The following is a 20480-nucleotide window of genomic DNA, read 5'->3' as shown; positions in this document are numbered from 1 at the left end:
TATGTTCAGTTTGTTCAGTTTATATCTGATATAATGTGTTTTAACACACGTGTGCGGTACTACTGTATGTACAGGTGGGCGATCTGGCCCTAAAATTATATCCCAATCTATTTAATCGCAATCACAATCCACAATCTCAGTCTTTTTTCTGAATTTTGAAATGCCCTGTAGACTATAGCTAGACTTGAAATAGCCTATGAAGTTACAGTAGCAGCTCATACCGCCGTTCAGAGGTTCTCACGAGCATTTTAAATCCCGTGTAGTTTTGAATAGGGTTGGGTACCGAAACCCGGTTCCACTATGGAACCGGTTCCCACGGAACTGGTAGGAATCAGACTGGATTAGAACGCAAATTTCAGTTCCTCATTTTGGTTCCTCTTAATATTAATTAATATTGTCCCTCTGTCGCCCTAGTCAAGTAGTTCTCAAACCTTTTTCAGTAATGTACCCCCTTTGAAATGTTTTAATCTTAGCCCTGTGATGTGCACAAAACATTTTTGGTAGAAAGAAAAGCTATATAAATATACGCGTAACTCCATTTAGGAAACACTGCTTTAGTCAATGAGGTTATGTAAAGTTTGGAAAAAGAAGTTAGAGGACATTAAATAGCCCAATCTCTATAATTTGCCTAAAAAATAGGTTGTGGAAAATGATAATATACCTTGATTAAAAAAACAAAAAACAAGTAGATAGTGGATGACTTCAAGATTGATCACTATCTAATATTTTCAGATCGCCCACTCATGTGTATTGGCTTGCTCTCATTTAGCTTTCTCTTGCCTCTGAAGGTAATGTAAGTAGTGTCTTGTAAACATAAAAAAATAATGTATTCATTTTAGACTTCTCTATCTCTCTGTCCCTTATAGAAATACCTACTAAGTAACCCTGCCCACCAGAGCAGTGCTGTGGATGAACATTACTTTTTGAATGAAAGTGCAGCTCAAGTAAGGTATGGTAATGCTTTTTGTCTTTTTTTTTTTTCTTTCCTTTTCTGGATGGGTTTGTGATGTGAATGTTTAATGTGGAATTAAAAATGAACATTGAAATATAAAACATTAACATTGAAATGTTTTCCGTTGTTATTTTTAAAGGGACATCACACAGTTTAAGCCGCTCTCCAGCCGGACGTCGGTGAGTGTGATCACTGGGGATTCCTTTGACCAGCAAATGCCAGAACATCTAAACCAGGTGAGGGGGTTCTCTGTAGCTGCACACCTCCGTGATGCATTATTAACTCTTGCACAGTGACAGGACAATACTGTACCAACGGTTGTATAAAATCCATAATAAATCATCTTTTCCCTGCGCCAGATGGTAGCTAAGCTTCAAAAGACGTTTCTGGAGGAGTCCTACCCATCAGCCAATCACATTCACATAAAAGGAGCAGACCGGCGAATGATCTACAAGAAGCCATCTGCCATCAGCCAGCACCTGAGGAAGCTAGTCAACCAACGACAAGCCAAACAGCAGAGCGAGTGACCCTCGGCCAACGTGTAACAGTACCCCAGACACGGACAGGGTAATCACTGAATATGTTTTAAATATTGTGTTATCTTTTTACCTGTCCCTGCAGCAATCTGTGGAGATATTGTGTACATGTCTGGTAAAGGTTCATCAAGAAGTCAATTTGTGAACATATTTTTTGCATAGCTCTGCTTCATTGGGAGCTTTTAAATTGAAAATAACTGGAGGGTATTCAGTGTGATGACATATTTGCTGTCTTAGATTCAGAAAATCTTATCTTTCAAGTTGTTATTTCAGTCTCTGTGCCTGATTGGCCTAAGAAATACATTAACACATTACTCCTTATCAATGTAAAGGCCACACACGTCACTGCTCAACCTGATGCTTTTTTTTTCTTCTTTTTTTTAACTTTCATTCAGTTCTGTCTTAATATTCTGCCTTGTTATAGCCACAGGGAAAGGTACATTGAGTTCCATTCTCTCTGTGTCGCGTCAGCTTCAGTCATTTTGTTACTTGCATGTAATTGAGTTACATTACAACCCAAAGTAGACCTCTATCTTTGGGCTTATGTCGATTTTGATTCATTTTATAATTTGCGATCAGATGAGTCTGGCCTGCAAAGCTAATTTTGGATTTTTGTAAATCCATCTTTATGTACTTTTGCGTCAATTTAATCTGTACTGTATTTATTTTCTTTGTGGCGAGCATGAACTGTTTTGATGGGTTTACAGGAGTGTGAAAGAAAGACCAGACAGCATTGGTTTATCCTGAGGATTTAAGTTTAATATGACACCACATCAAAATAAAAATTTCCAACAGATCTGGAATTTAATTCCATCCATATACATGCATAGCAACAACGTTTTAAGAAAACATTTTCTCCCATAATCAGGACATTGGAATGATCATTTTACATCAGTATCCCCACTGACCTCCCACCCATCTTGTTCATCAGCAATAAACGTAATTCTTGTACAACTTCTTTTTTTTCCCTATGGGGTTACAAATAATTATATGCACAGTCCCCATTTCATAATACTGCTATCAGTAATGTTCCCTCATTTACAAAGTATTGCATTGAGAGCAAATTTCAAAAAGGGAGACCAAAGTGTATCATCAAACAGAAATACGAGTACTATACAAGAATGCTGCCATCCTCATGAAAACATCCACATCTGAGTTGAAGAAAAGAGACAGGGACAAACAGCCACATATGTATGCAAAGCCATGTGTATATGCCAAAATGTGAGATGCAGGGTTGTGCCTGGTTATCACCCCCAAATGGTGATTTTTTTTTTTTTTTAAGGCAAACAAGTCATTAGTAGCAATCTGCAAGTGACATTGTGTGCATATACAGAAACTGGTACAGCAAATAAGAATACACAAGTGCCTCAGTAGCTATTTTTGTGTCTAAAATGCATCTCATTTTTGTATTGTCTATTTGTTTCATTGAGCCTACACTACAGTGTAAACAATATGTGTGCTACACAAGAATGACTATACAATAACATTACAAACAACTCTGATATAAATTTCATTTTGAATTTAAATTAAGATCACTACTCCTATTAATACTGATTGTAAAATAAATTAACGTGAAAGTGGCACCAATATTATTCTTGATTCCTTTTTTCTTTTCATTTTCTTTTTAAACCAATGGTTTTGCATTTTTCAGTCTTAAAACGATGAAAGAAGAAGCTTCTCTTGATTGTCCACAAGCAGCATTTAGCACTGCGTGATGCACTATCCCAGACACAACAGTGTACCAAAACAAAGGAGAAAAAAGGGGTAACAGGGTTTGTTTGTTTTTTTTTGGGGGGGGGGGGGAAGCGGGGGGAGTTGTGGGAGGGAGAACAAGAACATGTCTTATTCTTAACTTATTTGACATGCTCTGCAGCATGTGATGAACAGTAAAACTTCTTATGGGTAATAAAGTTTGACAAGTTGTTGAACTGGATATCACAGAGGCGGCAGTACTTGCCACTTCCAGAGCTGTTCACGCCTTTGTTGGCTGTGGGTGGCGCTTCCTCGTTTGGAGACTTGGAGGAAGGCGACATGTTCTCGTTGGAGTCTGCCTGGTTCTCAGTGGCCCACGTAGGTGAGGGATTGGGAGGCTGGCCTTCTGGCTGGGGCTGATTCTCCTGCTGCGGTGGAGCTGTGCCTGAACGCTCCTCGGGCTTGTGTCCCCCATTGACGATGACCATGCCCCGGTTTTTGGGCAGTAGGGGAAGGGGCTCTTTGCCAGGGTGGGGGCAGCCATTAGCAGCAGGCTGCTGGGCCTGCTCTCTGGTTGTTCCTGTCTCTCCTCCTGCGCCTCCTCCCCCATTAACGCTCTGCTCCTGTTCGCTGGCCTCGCCCTGCATCACCGGTCCCCCGGTCACATAATCGGTTGGCTTTATCCCAAAATACGGCGATATTTGCTCGGGACCTTTCGCCTTCTTTATTGCTCCGGGATAAAGGCAGTGGGGCAGAAACATATTCTTGTTCTCATCTTTTGATGGGATGAGCTGGGGCTCAGCAAAAGGCTTGAGTCCCGGCAAAGTGCCCAGGTGAGGGGGGAACATGCCTCCATTCTGCACCATCACCTTCCCATTGCCATTCTTCTCACATTTGCCTGGGCTCTTATCGTAGGCGTCATCGGGGTTGTTATTGCCTTCACTCTTCACATCTGGGAACATGGTCGGCTCCAGGCTGCCAGTCTCATTGTGTTGTTGCTGCTGTTGTGGCTGTTGTTGTTGTTGAGCAGCGGCAGCGGCAGCGGCGGCTGTTGCAGGGCAAAAGTTCTGTTTGTGCGCCAGGTAGTTCTCCACTTTGTTAAAACTTATCTTGCACACTGCACATTCGTGATAGTCCAACAGTCTTTTAGGGGAGCTACATGTTTTGTCAGATGCTGGCGAACACTTTTTGCTGAGATCAATGGGAGCGTCCAGCTCCTGCTGCTCCACTGTATTGCATTTGGGAGCCAGAATAGGTTTAGTGACAGTCAGAGAGGCCTCCAGGTGTTTTGGTACCATACCAGGGAAGATGTCACAGCGTGGGTGGAAGCGGTCTGCTAGGCTCTCGACAGCTTCCTGGGATGTACAAGGGTTCATAGGAGGAACTCCGAGGAAACCTGGCTGACCCATAGGGGGCCTCTGGTGGTCCTGGTCAGGGAGACACATCTCATACATCTTCCTGCGCTTGCGGGCCCTTATGGTTCTCTGCATGGAGGGTACCTTGTTGCTGGACATGCGTTTCATTGGGGGGTCATGACGGGTGGCACAGTAGTACTGCTTGTGGACCATGTAGGTCTCATGACGACTGAAGGTGATATTGCAGGCCTCACAGGTTGTCTTGTTTGGGTCATTGTCACTTTCCACCAAACCCGTACTGGGGCTTTTTCCCTCCATCTGCTTGCCATTCAGCCTCTCCTCAGCCCCAGTTGGGGTAGAGACCTTCTTCACCTGTGCTGCTAGATCCTTATCAGGCCCTTTAGCCCCAGCATTGATCATGTCCAACACATTGGAGTTCAGACAGGCAGACTGCATGAGGTGGTTGTCACCCTCTGTGGGGTGGCAGCTGGTCAACATGCTAACAGAACTGTGACCACTGTTGGGGCTCACCGCCTCGGGAACCTTATCTGAGAGGGCAGAGAAGTCAGGCGACTTTGCCATGTGTTGCCAGCGGCTGTTACAGTAGTGCTTTTTGTGGACCAAATAGTTGTCCAGGTTGCTGAAGGTGATATTGCATTCGAAACAGGTGGCCCCTTTGGGCATTAGCGGACTGTAGATGACAGGGGGGTAGCTGTTTCCTCCATGGCGCAGCCTCCGGTGAACTAGCTCTGACATTTTAGCCAGAATCTCAGAAGCCTGCGGGACTACGGAAATGTCTTGGGAGAAAGCAAACTGAGACAAGAAGGGGCCCATGGGAAATGTAGGCATGTTATGCTGCACAGGGGAGGAGGCCAGCCGGGGGCTGGAGGGCTCAGACTTGATCCTAGTGTAAGAAAAACTGGCTTTGCTGCCTGGGTGGGCCTCTCCCTTCTGAACAGACAGCATGGGCTTCTTCTCAGCCTTGTCAGCCTCTCCGTCTGTGCTGGTCTCCTTGTTGATGGCCCCTTTGGGACTTCCCAGCAGAGCATCCTTCCTGTTGGCCAGCTCAACGCGGGCCTGCTGCTGCTGCTGCTGCTGCTGCTGGAGGCTTTCTTCAGGCCCCCTGGGGGAATGCTCGGTGCCGTCGCCTTCCCTGTGAAGTTTGCTGCCGTGCCCATGTAAGTCCTGATGCTGTAAGAGTTCCCTGTGGCTCTGGAAGCTGATATGGCAGTGATTGCATCTGAAGGCCGCCTGTGACAGGTGAGACATGATGTGATGCTGGAATGTAATAAGAGAATCTGCCGTGTAGTTACAGATTGTGCATTTCAAGCTGGTGCCAGGAGGGAGGCTCTCTTCCATTTTGACACCTGTGAAGGAGATAAAAGGGAGAAATGCTCAGAATCTCGCCTCCCACTTCTCTAGAGTTAACTGTAGAAACCATCAAATGCTCATGCATTATGCCAAGCTTATTCCCATCCACTAGATATGTTTTTTTGCTCAAGGATAAACTGTCAACTATGCTAGCTGACAGCAAGCTATGTATATATTGATGTCATTTTTCCAAACCTGTGTACAACTATTTTTTTCTCTGTCAACACTTTAGGGCTGCAACTAACGATTATTTTCATTGTCGATTAATCTGTAGATTAAGTAATCGATCAGTTGTTTGCTCTATAAAATGACAGAAAGTGGTGCAAAAAGTCAATCAGTGTTTTCCAAAGCCCAAGATAACTCCCTCACATGTCTTGTTTTGTCCACAACTCAAAGATATTGAGTTTACTGTCACAGAGGAAGAAGAAACTAGAAAATAATCATTTAATTAATTCATTTCATTTTCGTTTTATACATTTAAAAGGCTGGAATCAGACAATATTAGAACTCAAAGCGATTCAACGCTTCTCAAAATAGTTGGCGATTAATTAAATAGTTGACAGCTTATTGATTAATCGATCAATCAGACCCCCCTTTTTTTAAATTAACATGTTAATCTGTTGTGTTCAAAATCTAGTTTCTGCACAATCTCTTTGATCCATGACATTGTCACTCACCACTGTGTGAGGTGCTCAAATGCATTTCCAGGGCCCTGGCTCCAGAGAAGCTCTTGTTGCATTGTGGGAAGGGGCACATACTGGGGGTCTGATGGGGACCGCTGTCATTTTCCTCCAAGACCGTCTCTGGCTCCCTCTGTCGCCCGCTGCAGTAGTACATCAGATGGGCCTGCAGGTTCCTCTCGCTCCGAAACCAGATTCCACATGCCTTGCAGGGGAAGATGTCCTCTGGAGGGACAAGAGAGGGGACAAAGGGGACATGATATCAGGATATATACAGTACCTTTATATTTATATGCATAAGTATAAAGATAAAGAGCGTGCACACGTGCGTACACACTAGGGGTGTACATGTAAATCGCACTTTACCACTAATACACACACATTAGGGCTGCACGATATGATGAAAATATGCGATAACGTTGTTGAATATCGCCGTAACGATATTACTTGCGATAAATAAACGGATATTAAAGTGTACTCAGTTCTGCAGTTCTGCTGCTCTCAGTATTCTGCTAAAATACAACACGTTGCTTGTTGAATTTAAAACAAATGAAAGGAAATCATTTCCAGTGTTCTGCTATTGAACAAATACAACATTGGATTGAATATAAAAGACACCACTAAAAAAAGAAAGAATATTTACATCTTAAAGATCAGTTTTCTACTGAAATTTCCTTTCAACAAACACAAAGAATCGGAGTGTCTTTCGTGACATGTCGCATGTGCGCCAGTTGATATTGTGATGACGGTGAAAAACCCATGTATTGTGCAGCCCTAACACACATACTCGTCTTCTCTACTTCTACAGTTCTGACTCTCAAAGCCTGCGTTAAAAGGCTTTTCCTCCAAATCCTGGGCTGCTGCATATCGCTGTGCTGCTACCACTGGGTTGGTGCCCTTTCTCAAGGGGAGAACAAGAACACTGGACCATCTGCTTACAGAAGCCTCCCTGTTGAGCTGAACCCAGATAGCCCTCGCTAAGTAAACAAACACACTATTTGCATGAGGCGTGTATTTTGCAATTAACACGTTCGTTCGAGCCTCAGTGTGTTTATGTGAACCCAAAACTTGAAGGTCGATGGCTCTTATCTCTCGTGCAGAGACTCATCTGGGTTAATCTACGCCCGGCGGAGACCACGCGCCTTGTTAAGCAGGTGACTGAGTGCAGGCTGTGGACTGTGTGTGTGTGTGTGTGTGTGTGTGTGTGTGTGTGTCTCAGTGGTGGAAGAAGTATCCAGATCCTTTACCTAAGAAAAAGTACTAATACCCAACTGTGAAAAAATAATCCGTTACAAGTAAAAGTCCAGTATTGAAAATGTTACTCAAATAAAAGTATGTTAAGTATCATCAGGAAAATGTACTCAAAGTATTAACATTAAAATGACTCAATGCAGAAAAATCCTCACATTTTAGAAACCATAAAAAGATCCAAACAGTTCTGTGTCTAATGGTCTGATCATTTCAGCTGGATTGCAGGCCTTTATATTGATGGGTAGTTTAATTTCTAATAAAACATAGTATTTTATGAACTACACGTGTTTTGTGTGCAAAAATCTGAATTTGTAAAGTAACTGAAGCTGTCAGGTGAATGGAGTGGAGTAAAAAGTCCAATATTTCTCTCTGAGATGTAGCGGAGTAGAAGTAGAAAGTAGCATGAAAAGAAAAGACTCAAGGTAAAATACAAAGTACCTCAAATGTGTACTTAGGTGCAGTATTTGAGTGAATGTACTTAGTTACATTCCACCACTGTGTGTGTGTGAGAAAGAGAAATAAAGGGAGAAAGAACAAGAGCATGTGTGTGCGATTATGGGTTTGTTTGTTTAAACAACAGCACGTCTGGTTCCAGCTGTGCGTGCGTGCGTGCGTGCGTGCGTCCGTGTGTGCGTGTGCTCTCGCCGGTGCGCGGACACTCACTGTTGACTATGGCCGTGGGCAGGATGGAAGCCATCGCGGCCTGCTGCGGCAGGAGCTGGATGCTGTCCAGCAGCCTGGCTGGGTACATGCCCTCGCTCAGAGACATGTGGTTCACCGCCTGCAGACGCGAGTCAAAGTCCACAGCAAACGCCACCAGCTCCTCGCCCTCCATCATGTTCTTGGTGGTGGTGCACCATAGTTGGCCACCTGGACAAAACAGAGATAGAGGAGACATTTAAATGCTTGCTGTGAGAGAAGCTTTGCTGCATGTACACATGAGTAATTCTGGACTTTAATGTCCGGCCATTACGCTACATAAGGAATTGTATTTATGCGCGTCTGCACAACATCTCACAGACTCAGTGTTTCAACGGTGTGTTGCATGACAGTGTGTAGTTGAAACAGGAGAGTGGAATTTTGTTTGTGGTCCTCAGAGCATTCAAAATGTGACATTTTAACCTTTTAGCAGCAACATGTCTTTTCAAAATCAGTGCCCACACTACTCTGGGTGGAGAGGATGCCGTCAACAGTTTTCATAGGGACTATTTTTTTTTCTGTAGTTCCAAATGAAAACCGTTCACATTGAGGTCTGTAGACAGAGACACTGTTTCTGTCATTTTTCATTTATGGATTAAGACCACTACAAATGAAATTCCATTTCACTGCCATTGTTTTTGCATCCACAGAAATCTCAGAGACAAGATATCTCAAAACCTGTTCAAATAAAACCAAATCAAGCAACCAATGGTAAGCGAAAAAATAGGTTTGTAAAAATTGGGTGAACAAACTTTTATTTTATTTTTTACTGTCACTCAAATGTCTTTTTAGGCTACTGGCACTCATATCCAGAAGCAAGGCAAACCTCTAGCCCACAGTGCTGTTGTCAGCTAGAACACTGAGACAGGTCCTTCATATTATTAGATTGTTGTGTTTTGGGATTAAGCATTCCTCTGAAATCTTCTGAACATATTCATTAAGTCAGAGAAAGGGGGAGGGGGCAGGAGGAAGGAATGGGGGGGGGGTAGAGGGAGAGAGTGAAGGTTTTAGCTTAGATAATATTTATCTCAGCGCATGACAGGCTTTTCAGCTGCACTTCATTTTCCATTGAAGAGATTAAAGTTTTTAATATGACTATTTACAGAAATCTGGCGGGGGAGATAACAACAAACTATGATACGCTCCTGCTAAATGGCAGAATTAGGACATTGTTTCTGAGGAAAGCTGGACAATTAATTAAAGCACGCTGTTAGCTTTCAAAGATGTGCAAACATGCCGACGGAGTGTCAGGCTGAGAGGGGACATGTGATTTGAGCGCCGACTGATGTGGAATAAAAGGGAGTCCTGAGGAGTGGTGTGAAGGCAGGGGGACGCGGCTAGAACCCCCCCACATGTGGAACACTGATTACTCATGTTTACACAAACCCTGTGAATCACCAGGTTTAAAAACAGCCCCGTAGGTGCTCCAGTAAGGCTCTGTATGAAAACAACCCACTTTTATGTGGATTTACCAGCAATGGAACTCTCTTACAGTTACAGCTGGTCCAAAATGCTGCTGCTCGGCATTTATTTTTATAGGACAGCTGAAGACATGAAAGGGGAGAGAGAGAATGACATGCAGCAAAGGGCCGCAGGTCGGAGTCTAACCTGCTGCAGCTACCTCTACCACGCTGGTAGCACGCTCTACCAGGCGAGCTACCCAGGTGCCCTAACATAGTTTAGTTTTTCACATATGATACTTATATAAATATACAGTATGCCCCCCTCTTCCCCAACACAATTGAAGAACAAAATATTCCACCAAAAGGCAAAAAAAAAAACAACAGTAAGGTTACCCCAACCCACTTGGATGGACAGAAGATGAACATGTATAATAGAGAACATTCCGTCAGGACAACAATGATAAAAGACACTCTGCTTTTGACTGGAACACAAAAAAAAAAGAGATCACATTTCCCCCATTTGGCTTCATTTGTAGATTTTAGTATTTGCTTTTAAATCTTTAAATGGCTTAGCTCCACACTATATCTCAGACCATTTGGTATGGCATGTCCCCTCCAGGTCATTGAGGTCTGTTGACCAGTCTCTCTTATTGGTCCCAAAGTACGCTGAAGACCGGGGAGGGAAACTGAGCTTTCTTAGCTGTCGCTCCCAAACTGTGGAACGAGCCCCTCCATCCGAGGATTTGGATAGGAATGGAAAACTAGTGGATGAAAACAGAGCCAACAGGACTTCAGACTATTAGGGCATGCTTTATAAATCAACGTTAAGTTTCTTGAATGAATTGCCCCATTATTTTTAATACAAAATTGAATATTTCAGATTTCACATCGCTGTGTTTTTGATTAAAACCTTTCTAGACCTTCCTATCTGCTGGTGAAGTACTGAAAATTAGACCAGCACAAACGTGTCAAAGGAGTGAAATAGTATTAAAATATGCTATCTTTCAAAGTCCCATTTGTGTGCAAGCTTCCTCCCTGTGCGTGTGTGTGTGCGTGTGCGTGTGTGTGTGTGTGTGTGTGTGTGTGTGCTTGTGCGTGCATGCGCGTGTGCGTGTGCGCCTGCATGTCAGCGCCACTTTAAAGAGCAGTGCCTATCTGTCGGCCAATCTGCTGTGACGAGACACACACTTCAGGCCGCTCCACTTCATCGTTTTGATTCTGTCATACCACACACTGCCTGGAGAGGCCCTTTGAATTTTTATCTCCTAATTAAAATAACAAAACTCCTCTCCACTGTCTGCCCAAGTTACCATCAAGGTAGATAGAAACTGCCACTGACAATGGCGGGGAATATATCGCAGCCATAGCCACAAAAGTTTCTTTCCTCTGAACGGATCTTTTAGTTCAGATGTGCTCATCTCACAAAGAGAATTATGAACTAGGCCCTGACGCTCAGATACAAATCAGTGTTGTTGTATTTTTTTGGATCAATCCAAATCAAAGATACTGTATGTATGCTCTCCTCAGCTGAAAATGAAAAGTAGATTATGTGGAGTCTGATGGAAATGTTTTACTGCATTTTGACAGCGGAATACGCACTCAGATTGCATCCCTTCAGCCAAGAATGCTACAGATCCATCTGTTGTGTGTGAGAATGCTGGAAGTGAGTTTTAGGACTGCATGTCCCAGTTTTACAGAGCTACACGAAAACACTGAGGCAGCACTCGTTACAGTCACTCAACCAAGACAAGTTAGTGGGCTATACATGTGCTCGGACTGCAGGATTATGGTTTAGACTACACCAACGTTGTCATCAGAATTAATAACCATAGCTTCGCTCTCAGATTTGTGACAGTTTGTTACGGGCAATTGTGTGCATTATGTGTCCATGTTTTTACTGTTTTTGGAAATGCATCACAATCATTTAGGAATCTAAAACTTAAATATACAAAAGGTGTGATGAACTGACATCTGACATCACCTACAGCGAATGTATGTACTGGCCAATGCATGCAAACGAAACATGTCATATACATGCTCATATGGAGATGCAAGGCATAGAAAACAGGCAGCACAGAGGCGTCAGATGGGCAACAGACAAAAACAATATTCCATGAAGGAGCTCTCTTTAATGTTTGGTCTCGTCTGCTTCCCTCCGACAGCCTTTTCGTGACAGGTGATTTGAATCACAGGAACACAGGTGAGCCGCCTATAACAATGGCACGAACCGTGTGAAAGAGGGATCGAGGAGGGAAAGGGGGGGGGGTCAAGAGTTACAGCGAAAAGAGCAAAACCGTAAGTGGTGGAACTGGGGGAAAGGCTGGTAAAAGTGCAGCTTGTGATTTGCACTTGTTTGCCTGCTAACTGTCTGCAGTGAGCTGCCTTTGTGCAGTAGCCAATGCAGTTGGAATGAAGGCTATTGTCTAAATCCTCCTGCAGAGCACCTGATAAAAGAATAAAGAACTATGACATATTCTAAAAACAATGGAGGAATTAAGGGGAGACAATAGGCCAGCTGCCTCATTAAAACAATCAAAAACGGCATCCTGTACGTAGTCCAGATAATTAAAAAAAACCACTGCTTCCTACAGTCTCTCAATACCATATCCACCAGCTCAGTGAGGCCCGAGACTATGGCCCTGCTGGCTAAATGCCCTCTTCCCTCTCTTCCCTTTGATTAACGCTTTATTTGAACATGCAGTTGAAGATGAACATATGAAGGAATTCATGAAGCAAAATTATAATGCAAACCCTTTTTCCTTCTATAAGTACCTATAAACTAATCAAATGTCTCGGGATGAATCACAGGGACTCGGGGGGCCGTGTGTGTCCCCTCCCCTTTGCCTAAAGCCCCGAGAGATTTCAAAGTGCAGGCATCACAGGGCATTTTTTTTTTATTTAATTTTCCTACTTTAAATGACTTTATAAGAAAACGGATGTGTACAGTATCTGTATATGTATGGGGGAGGCGGGGGAGAATAGAGCATGAGATACTTGAGCAAGAATTAAAAAAAAACTATATATATATTTTTTCTTTCTGGCTCCCTGCAAACCGCTACCACCGCCATATCTTAATGAAGCCGCAAACAAATCTCTCATGCCTCGTGCAAACGCTGAGAGACAACAAAGCGGCAGAAAATAACAGAAGGGCCCGGATAATTAAACTGGCCTGAAGACAGGTATTCAAACGTTGGTGTGTAAACAGCACAACTCTTTAATAGTTTAGCTGTAAAATGCGTAGTTAAGCACATCAGCTCTCGCCTCTCCCATCTGTCCAAACACATTACCGTTGCAGAGGCCATTACAAGCACAGGAGTACAGTCCCGCTGCACCACAGCCACATATTATGGGAGGGGTTGAATGGGGCTTCTGGGGAAACTTAACAGAGGCCCATTGGCATCACCTGAATGCATCGAGGGGTCATGTATTATAAAGCATCGAGGCGCACTTTGAGAAATGGGAGCATTTGAGAAAAAGGTTGATTTATACATTTTAAAGAGCAAAAGTTTTAAATGTATATTGCCAGATTTCGTGTGTAATTTTCTTTTGTCAAGCCTGGTGCTGATTTGTGGTTTTGGTAATTCTGCACCTTTAAGATCTCGTCTCTGTCTATTGGCCCGGCTCTAACTGCTGGTCTTAATTGTGAAGTGAAGCCAGCGGTGCCTGAAGCCACAGCCAGGGTTGTAATTAAAGACCTCTACTCTTCTTGTCTTCAAATCAGCTCCAACTCCTCCTGGTCAAATGGGAACAAGCTCCTCGCACCTACGAATATCAAGTAGCTGTGTTCTGTTAACCGCCGCATTTTCTTCTTTTTCTCAACAAATCTTTATCATAGGAGTACATTACAACTGCCCAGTCAACTTCCCTGGATCTTTCCAAATTGTGGATGAATAATATTATGTAACTGCACCTGAAAGGCAGACGGTGCTGCGAGCCTGCGACTAAATAAATCTTTTCTCATGAAATCCGGTAAATATTTGGACTGTTTCCGGATCATCCCAGTTGAACACATTAGGGATGAGTCATGGCTGTCAACGTTGCCATCACAATCCAGAGCGAGCAAGCAAGGAAGCAGCAGAGGAAAAACGCTGAGTGAGACCCAAAATGGGAACATCATTCACAGGGTCAAACAAGCTTACTATTATTGACGGTACACTAAACTAGAATTAGCTGACTCTACTATTATTTCACTAAGGCACTGACACAGATTGACTCCCCCTGCTCTGTCTCTCCTTCTCATGTGTAGTCTCGGCCACTAGGAGGCACTCTTCTCATGCTCAAGCTGCAGCCGCTGGAGGTTTTGGCTGTGATGATGCAGAGACGCCTCAGACATGGCAGAGCAGCGTAGACGCCAGTCTGCCTGTACACCCTCGCAGGTAGGTGCTAAAGATCTTACTCTCATGAGAATTGTATTCGCATCAAAAGGCATTCTTCTGACTTTATTTTGACTCGAATCTTAGGTTCTTTAGGCTTTAAATGTGGGACTAAAATTTTCTATGATTTTTTTTTTATTTCTTTTTTTTATATTTCATAATCTTTTGTCTGTTTTTGCTGCATTTCTGTAACGGCAGTAAGAAAGAATGCTTTTGTTGACTTTTGAACACATTTATATATTTCTAAAATGTCTCTCAATTGTAGCAGGACAAATGTTCCTATTTTTCCAGAGAAATAAATACTGCTCGGTAAATATGTGTTTACAGAGTCCTGACATGCCTTGTCTCGCCTGATACCCCCCAGACCCCCAGATTTCCCTCCTTTTTTTTTTTTTTTAACACCGTCCAGACAAATTTTAGCATCAAGTGTTTTTTTTTTTTTGCAGATATATAGCCAGTACCGCGAGCTCATGGATGGCCTCGAGCGAATGGCACGCGGGTCAGAATCCACAAATTAAAAAGTCCTCCCAGGGGAGCCTGGAACACGCTGCTCTCTCCATAGTATACATTCACAGGCAACAAAGACATAAAAGCAGCACAGCACCGAACAATGTCATTCAACACGCATTTATGAACTGTTTGAAGACACGAAAACACTTGAGGAAAAAAAAAAAAGAAAAAAATGAAAAATACACAGCAATGATGTGATTCAGCAAATGTTTTACCGGGTCAAAATTAAATCTTTCACTTTGAAATTAAAAGACGTTTCTCTGGCTAGTCTCTGGAGACTCGTGTAGCTTTTTCAATACAGTGAGAAGGATACTGGCAGCAGGATGTTTGCCTGGTAATAGTGTTGTAATCATTTTGAGAGAGAGAGAGAGAGAATTAGAGATGTGAATTAGCAGCTATTTTTGCTCCATTAGAGTGCAATGACAGAGCTTGGATTGCAAATTTCTTATTTCTTATACAAATTTATAAATTCCCGTACTGAAATTCATTAAAAGGATTATTTAACACTCAAAGCATCGCCAGTTTTACTATGATTTTTTAAACAAACTATTTTAAGATGCACAAAAGAAAATTAATTGTTATTGACATTTTCGGTTTTTACCCCCAAACAAATACAAACGCTCTCCCATAAATTGTAAATGAGAACATTTTACACTTTTCTGTATTGCAGGTAACACTTGAGTTCCGTGCTGTCAGTCTGAGACAATAACAGCCACACATTCCTCCAGTACAAAGCTGTTGTCCCTCATTAGCTGCCACACACAGCCAGCTCCTCCCTGTCCACAGTAAAGTGGAGTAGACTATTAAAGGGAAAGCTCTGACTGGCTCCTCTCCTCTGCACACTGCTTTATTCTTTATTTGGACAGGTTTGTCCCGTTGAGCACTCTATTAGCTCTCCTTCTCTGCGGGTAGTGCTGCCTGTGTCCTGGTTGTGGCCAGTCGACATGTGTTTACTGCGGCCCCTGCTGCGGATGGCAGGCTGGTTGGGGGCCCCGTCCGGATCAAGCCCTGCTAATGGGAGCAGGAGACCCCTCGTGACAGGGCGCTGCTGTGTTGGGCACCGCAGCAGACCCGACCCCTCCCTCCCCCTCCAGCTGCGGCCTCATGGCCCATGTCCCCCTACCCATCATGCCTCGGCGGGAGCAGGTGAACGGCGGAGGGCCAACGCCGGTGAGCTTGGTTTTTTCCTGGGAGAGCAGTGCGCCATCGCCATGCGCCTCAGTGGTTTCTCCAACATGGCTCCGGCCCTACGCCACATGGGCTGGCTTGCCATTCTGTGTGTCTGTGTGTTTTTAAGTGTGTGTGTGTGTGTGTGTGTGTGTGTGTGTGTGTATGTGGGGGTGTATGGTGGATGCCAGCCCTAATGCAAATGCTTGCCGTTTAAAAAATGGGAGCCTCTCTCCTCCTCTGTCTCTCCTCTTTGGAAAGGTCTATTTTGGCCTTCTGGTGCTGGCAGTTATTTCTTTCCTCTCCAGAAGGACAGAGAGCCAGCGAGATGCACCTGCCATCCATTTTGAAATTCAACATTATTGATCTGGTCATGAGGAATGGAATTTATGAAGTTATGTGTTTTTCTTCATAGATCTTCTTATTGATTTGTGCCTTAAAACATTCCCATTTCTCTGTTGCAGAGTGCTTCTGTGCCTTATTTACAGGCGTGCTAATTTGGTGTTAACAGCACAGCAATACACAGAGAGAATACACACACACACACACACACACACACACACACACACACACACACACACACTCTGACACACATACACACACACCAGTCACCGGTGCAACATCCCAGCATGCCCTCTGTCTCTGCACCCCTGTAATTCTACATATTGCTTAAAGTATGTGCTAATTAAATTTTCTGTCGGTTTGCAAGAGAAATAAATAATCAGCAGCTAAAAGGCCTAATTGCATTTGTCACATTGTGTCTCGGTGGCTGGTGCATCGGTAGCACAGCCGCTGCCCTTGCTCATTGCCATTCTGTCGTCCTGGCAAGCCCCGGCGCTGCCCCAGGTATCACCACGCGGCCATCTGGAGCCGACATCTGTCTCTCTATTGATCACAAGGGTTTAGCACTTGATCAAACAGACTGCGACAGGAAATTGCTCTTTTCCCCACAGAAAAGGCCAATCGCCTGCGTGAGGGTAATAGAGTGGAACTGAGTAGCAGCACTAGTGCGGTGGGCAGGCGGGCACAGCCAGGCAGGCAGGCAGGCAGGCAGGCACGGCGGTGTCAGCCGCTGTGGAGGTGGCACGGATGGTGCTAATGTCCACCGCCACGTTACCTAGACCATGTTTCTAACCTTTCGGCAACAGCAGCACTTGACAAATTGATAATTTACAGTCATGCAGATTTTGAGTTTTCCACTCTGAGCACATCATTGAGAATCTGCGTATGCATGCAGAAGACCATCACCTCTGATTAAAAAAACATGTCATTTGAAGAGCAGAATTTATCTTTCAAGTCATTCAGGTAAATGTCTGAGCCAACAGCTGTCTGAAACTGTTAGAAAAGCTGCATGCAAGTGAAATACGCTACATGATAAGTACAACAGATGGGGGGGGAAATTAATGTATTTTTTCTGAAATATATATATATATTTTTTTAAAAGGGCTTTCTGTCGATTTTTATAATAATTCAAATACATGACAGAGGCAGAAATGGGGAAGGTACCTGGTTTTTCTGGAGGGCTCCTAAGAAGTTTTGTGCTGGGGAGAGACGTGTATGATGGGCTCATGGGGTTGTCATTTATACATATGTTTATTGTCTATTTTGTTACTATTTTGTTGTATGGTTGAATATTTTAATGACCCTGTCATTTTTGTGACGACACGGTGATGTTTTGGGGATATGGTCACGTTGCAAATTGTATGTTTTGTGTGTTGTGTTAAAGTCAAATAAAAATTGTTAATCATAAAAATGCATGACAGAGGGAAACTCTAGCAATGTACATGTGTGTTTTTAAAAACAATGTGTTTAATATGTAACTGAGCACCCGCGTTCAATTTTGGGAAATCCCTGACAAGGCTGCTGTCTCTTGCTTACTGCTATCCCCAGTGGGGTCAAACACACTATTAGCGCCTGAGGTGAACAGCTCCTGAATGTGTGTTACAGTATGTTAGCTGGGGCTGTGGTCCACATCTAAAATAGTGGATCATTTCTCTACTCAGGCATGCTTTCGAGGCACTCACTGTAACACCATGTTTAGCAAGTATGGACAATTTGATACTGAAGGTGACATTTATTCAGCATTGTAGCAAATATTTAATTGTTCCTGCAGAGAGCAAGATATGTTTCCCCTTGCCTACAGTGCTGGGATTGTCCTTTGGAATATGATGCAAATTTGAGATGAAGCAACTAATTCCTTCCTTGCACCCCCTGTACCGCCCCCTCCCTCGATCCTCCGCCAGCCTCCATCCTCCCCAGACACGAGGATTCTGATTAATCGTGTGACCGCCCCTCGTTTTGCATTTTTTACACAATCTCACGGCGCCACGGTGAGATGTGTGAGGTGTTTTGCCACTTTTGGCAAGCTGAAAAGATGTAGCCCAAGGAAGAACAAGTCGAAAGTATGAGGGGAAAAAAAAAATATGACCAGGGGACGTGATAAAAAATTATCAGCCAGTGTGTTTTCCTGTTTGGTTTTAATCTACATTTAATTAAATTCTTATCTGCTGTGTGCTTATGGCTGCATTTGAATGGCGAGGCTGCATTCATTATGAATGGTAAAATTGAACTCAGTGCATTGTGTGTGGCCCAATAAAGAAACAAGAATCTTATTGCAGTGGATGCACAAGCTCCGACAGACATGCGGAAAAAATAAGTCAATTAAGATCGGTCTTTAAATTACCGCTGTATCAAAACAAGGGGCGGGATCATGCTCCATAATAGAATCCTGACAGGGGAAGGAGCACAGTTGACTCTTGTTAATATACATCCCATTTGATACAGCCAATTGTATTTGCCTGTTTATGGAATGCACATAGTTGATGCACACTAGATTTACTAGTGTGTCATGATAGTTCATAATCGACAGTGCTGGGAAAAAAAAAAAAAAAAGGTTGACCAATGAATGTAGAGGTCAAATGAAAAATGACTGCAGCTGTAAAATAAGAGTTCCTCATAAAGATTCTGCTGGTTTATCACAACGTTAGACGTCAACAGCAAAGGTCAGTGACAGAATATGTAGACAATATGTGGGCAGATACTGAAGTAGGGCTGCACGATATGAGGAGAATATGCGATATGTGACAATGTTGAATATCACGATTGCGATATTACTTTTTTTACTGATATTTTCTCATCTCTTTCGCGATATGCCGCAGCCTTGTTGGATTCGTTTACGGCGGCGGTTGATATTGCGATGACGATAACAAAACGATATATTGTGCAGCCCTATACTGAAGAGTTAAATCCAAGGGAGTAGAGAGGGGGGGAAAGAAGAACATGCAGCTCCCAAATTGTAATACTATTGACAAAAGACACACAGCTTATAACGGGCGGGCGGCACTTCATAAGCTAAGAACAATATCCCATAGGCAGCACCCCGGAAAACGTCGAAAAAAGGACCCTGAGCCGATACTACAAAGTTGGGCCCCGGCAAAATCCCTAAATCTTCCCGTTTGCTTATTCTGAGCAGCGTGGGGGGAGAGGGAAGCTCCCTGCTGCCTGCCCATGTTTACAGAGCCGTTCTCATCTCTAGGCCTTGCTCATCCACGGCACTGACACACAGTGTCGACATGATTAGGGGTCTGCCTTTGCATAGGGCTGCGTGTGTGTGTGTGAGCGTGCGGAGGGGTGGAGGATCGGCAGATGAATGACTTTGGTGCATCGGAGAGGGATCACAGCAGATAATCGCTCCCGACTGCTGCGCCAGAGCTCTCAGATCTGGTCTTTAAAAATAATGTTTCGGAGTCAAGTCTCTCCAAAGCTCTTTTTTTTCTTCTTCTTTCTCCCGCAGGTTATCTTGCGCATTTTATGTTTGCTGTTTAAATCTTAACAGGACACAAGCAGTAAGGGAGAGCAAATATGTCTGGAGTTGAAGGAACCGGAGTGGAAATGTCATTGCGAGGGGGTTAAGATTAGCTGAAGCTGGGGCTGAGGAGATGAAACTCCTCTCTCTCTGTTCGAATGGCTTTCACTCCTCGAGAAAAACTTGGAATGTTGGATTCAACCTTGGGAGGCCGGATTCCTGTGAGAAGCACAGAGGGGATAATCAGAGGTGGAAGAAGCATCCAGATCCTTTGATTCAGTAAAAGTACTAACACGTATGTACGTACATATGTAAAAAAAAAAAAAAACTCCGTTGCAGGTAAAAGTCCTGCATTGAAAATGTTACAAAGTATGCAAGTATCATCAGGAGAAGGTACTCCCATTTTAGAAACTGGAAACGATCCAAACAGTTGTGTGTTTAATCGGCTGATCATATCAGCTGGATTTGTGCAGTAGGCCTATATATTGTTGGGTAGTTTCATTTATAATAAAACATCGTATCTTTTAAAGTACATTTGTTTTGTGTTCAACAACCTTAATGTGTAAAGTAACTAAAGCTGTCAGATGAATGTAGTGGAGTAAAAAGTACAATATTTCTCTCTGAAGTGTAGCGGAGTAGAAGTGGCATGAAAAGAAAAGACTCAAGTGAAGTACAAATGTGTACTT

At 43.4% G+C, this 20480-nt stretch overlaps 2 protein-coding genes across 3 annotated transcripts in view; one reads left to right on the top strand and one right to left on the bottom strand.

Annotated features, from left to right (window-relative positions):
* Positions 1 to 17737, top strand: part of LOC144520087 (uncharacterized) — a 56386-nt gene extending 38649 nt beyond the window's left edge. The window contains exons 9-13 of one of the 2 annotated variants that reach the window (XR_013502172.1): positions 867 to 949; positions 1092 to 1188; positions 1312 to 1519; positions 14186 to 14315; positions 14759 to 17737. Coding sequence is in view for 1 of the 2 variants with exons in the window: in XM_078253727.1 (XP_078109853.1) it covers positions 867 to 949; positions 1092 to 1188; positions 1312 to 1479 (348 nt within the window). In the remaining variant the exon portion in view is untranslated. Of the gene's footprint in view, positions 1 to 866; positions 950 to 1091; positions 1189 to 1311; positions 2285 to 14185; positions 14316 to 14758 lie in introns of those variants that run through there. The other variant, XM_078253727.1, reaches the window with a different exon arrangement.
* The window catches only part of zfpm2a (zinc finger protein, FOG family member 2a), a 139810-nt gene continuing 121701 nt past the window's right edge, over positions 2372 to 20480 (bottom strand). The window contains exons 6-8 of the mRNA XM_078253729.1: positions 8501 to 8707; positions 6584 to 6811; positions 2372 to 5902 (exon numbers count right to left, since the gene is read on the bottom strand). Of these exons, the coding sequence (XP_078109855.1) occupies positions 3342 to 5902; positions 6584 to 6811; positions 8501 to 8707 (2996 nt within the window). The 3' untranslated portion in view covers positions 2372 to 3341. The remainder of the gene's footprint in view (positions 5903 to 6583; positions 6812 to 8500; positions 8708 to 20480) is intronic.

Source organism: Sander vitreus, chromosome 6 (genome assembly GCF_031162955.1).
Source record: "Sander vitreus isolate 19-12246 chromosome 6, sanVit1, whole genome shotgun sequence".
Lineage (NCBI taxonomy): Eukaryota > Metazoa > Chordata > Actinopteri > Perciformes > Percidae > Sander > Sander vitreus.
The sequence above is the reverse complement of the archived record's forward strand: the minus strand, read 5'-3'. Positions and strand labels throughout refer to the sequence as shown.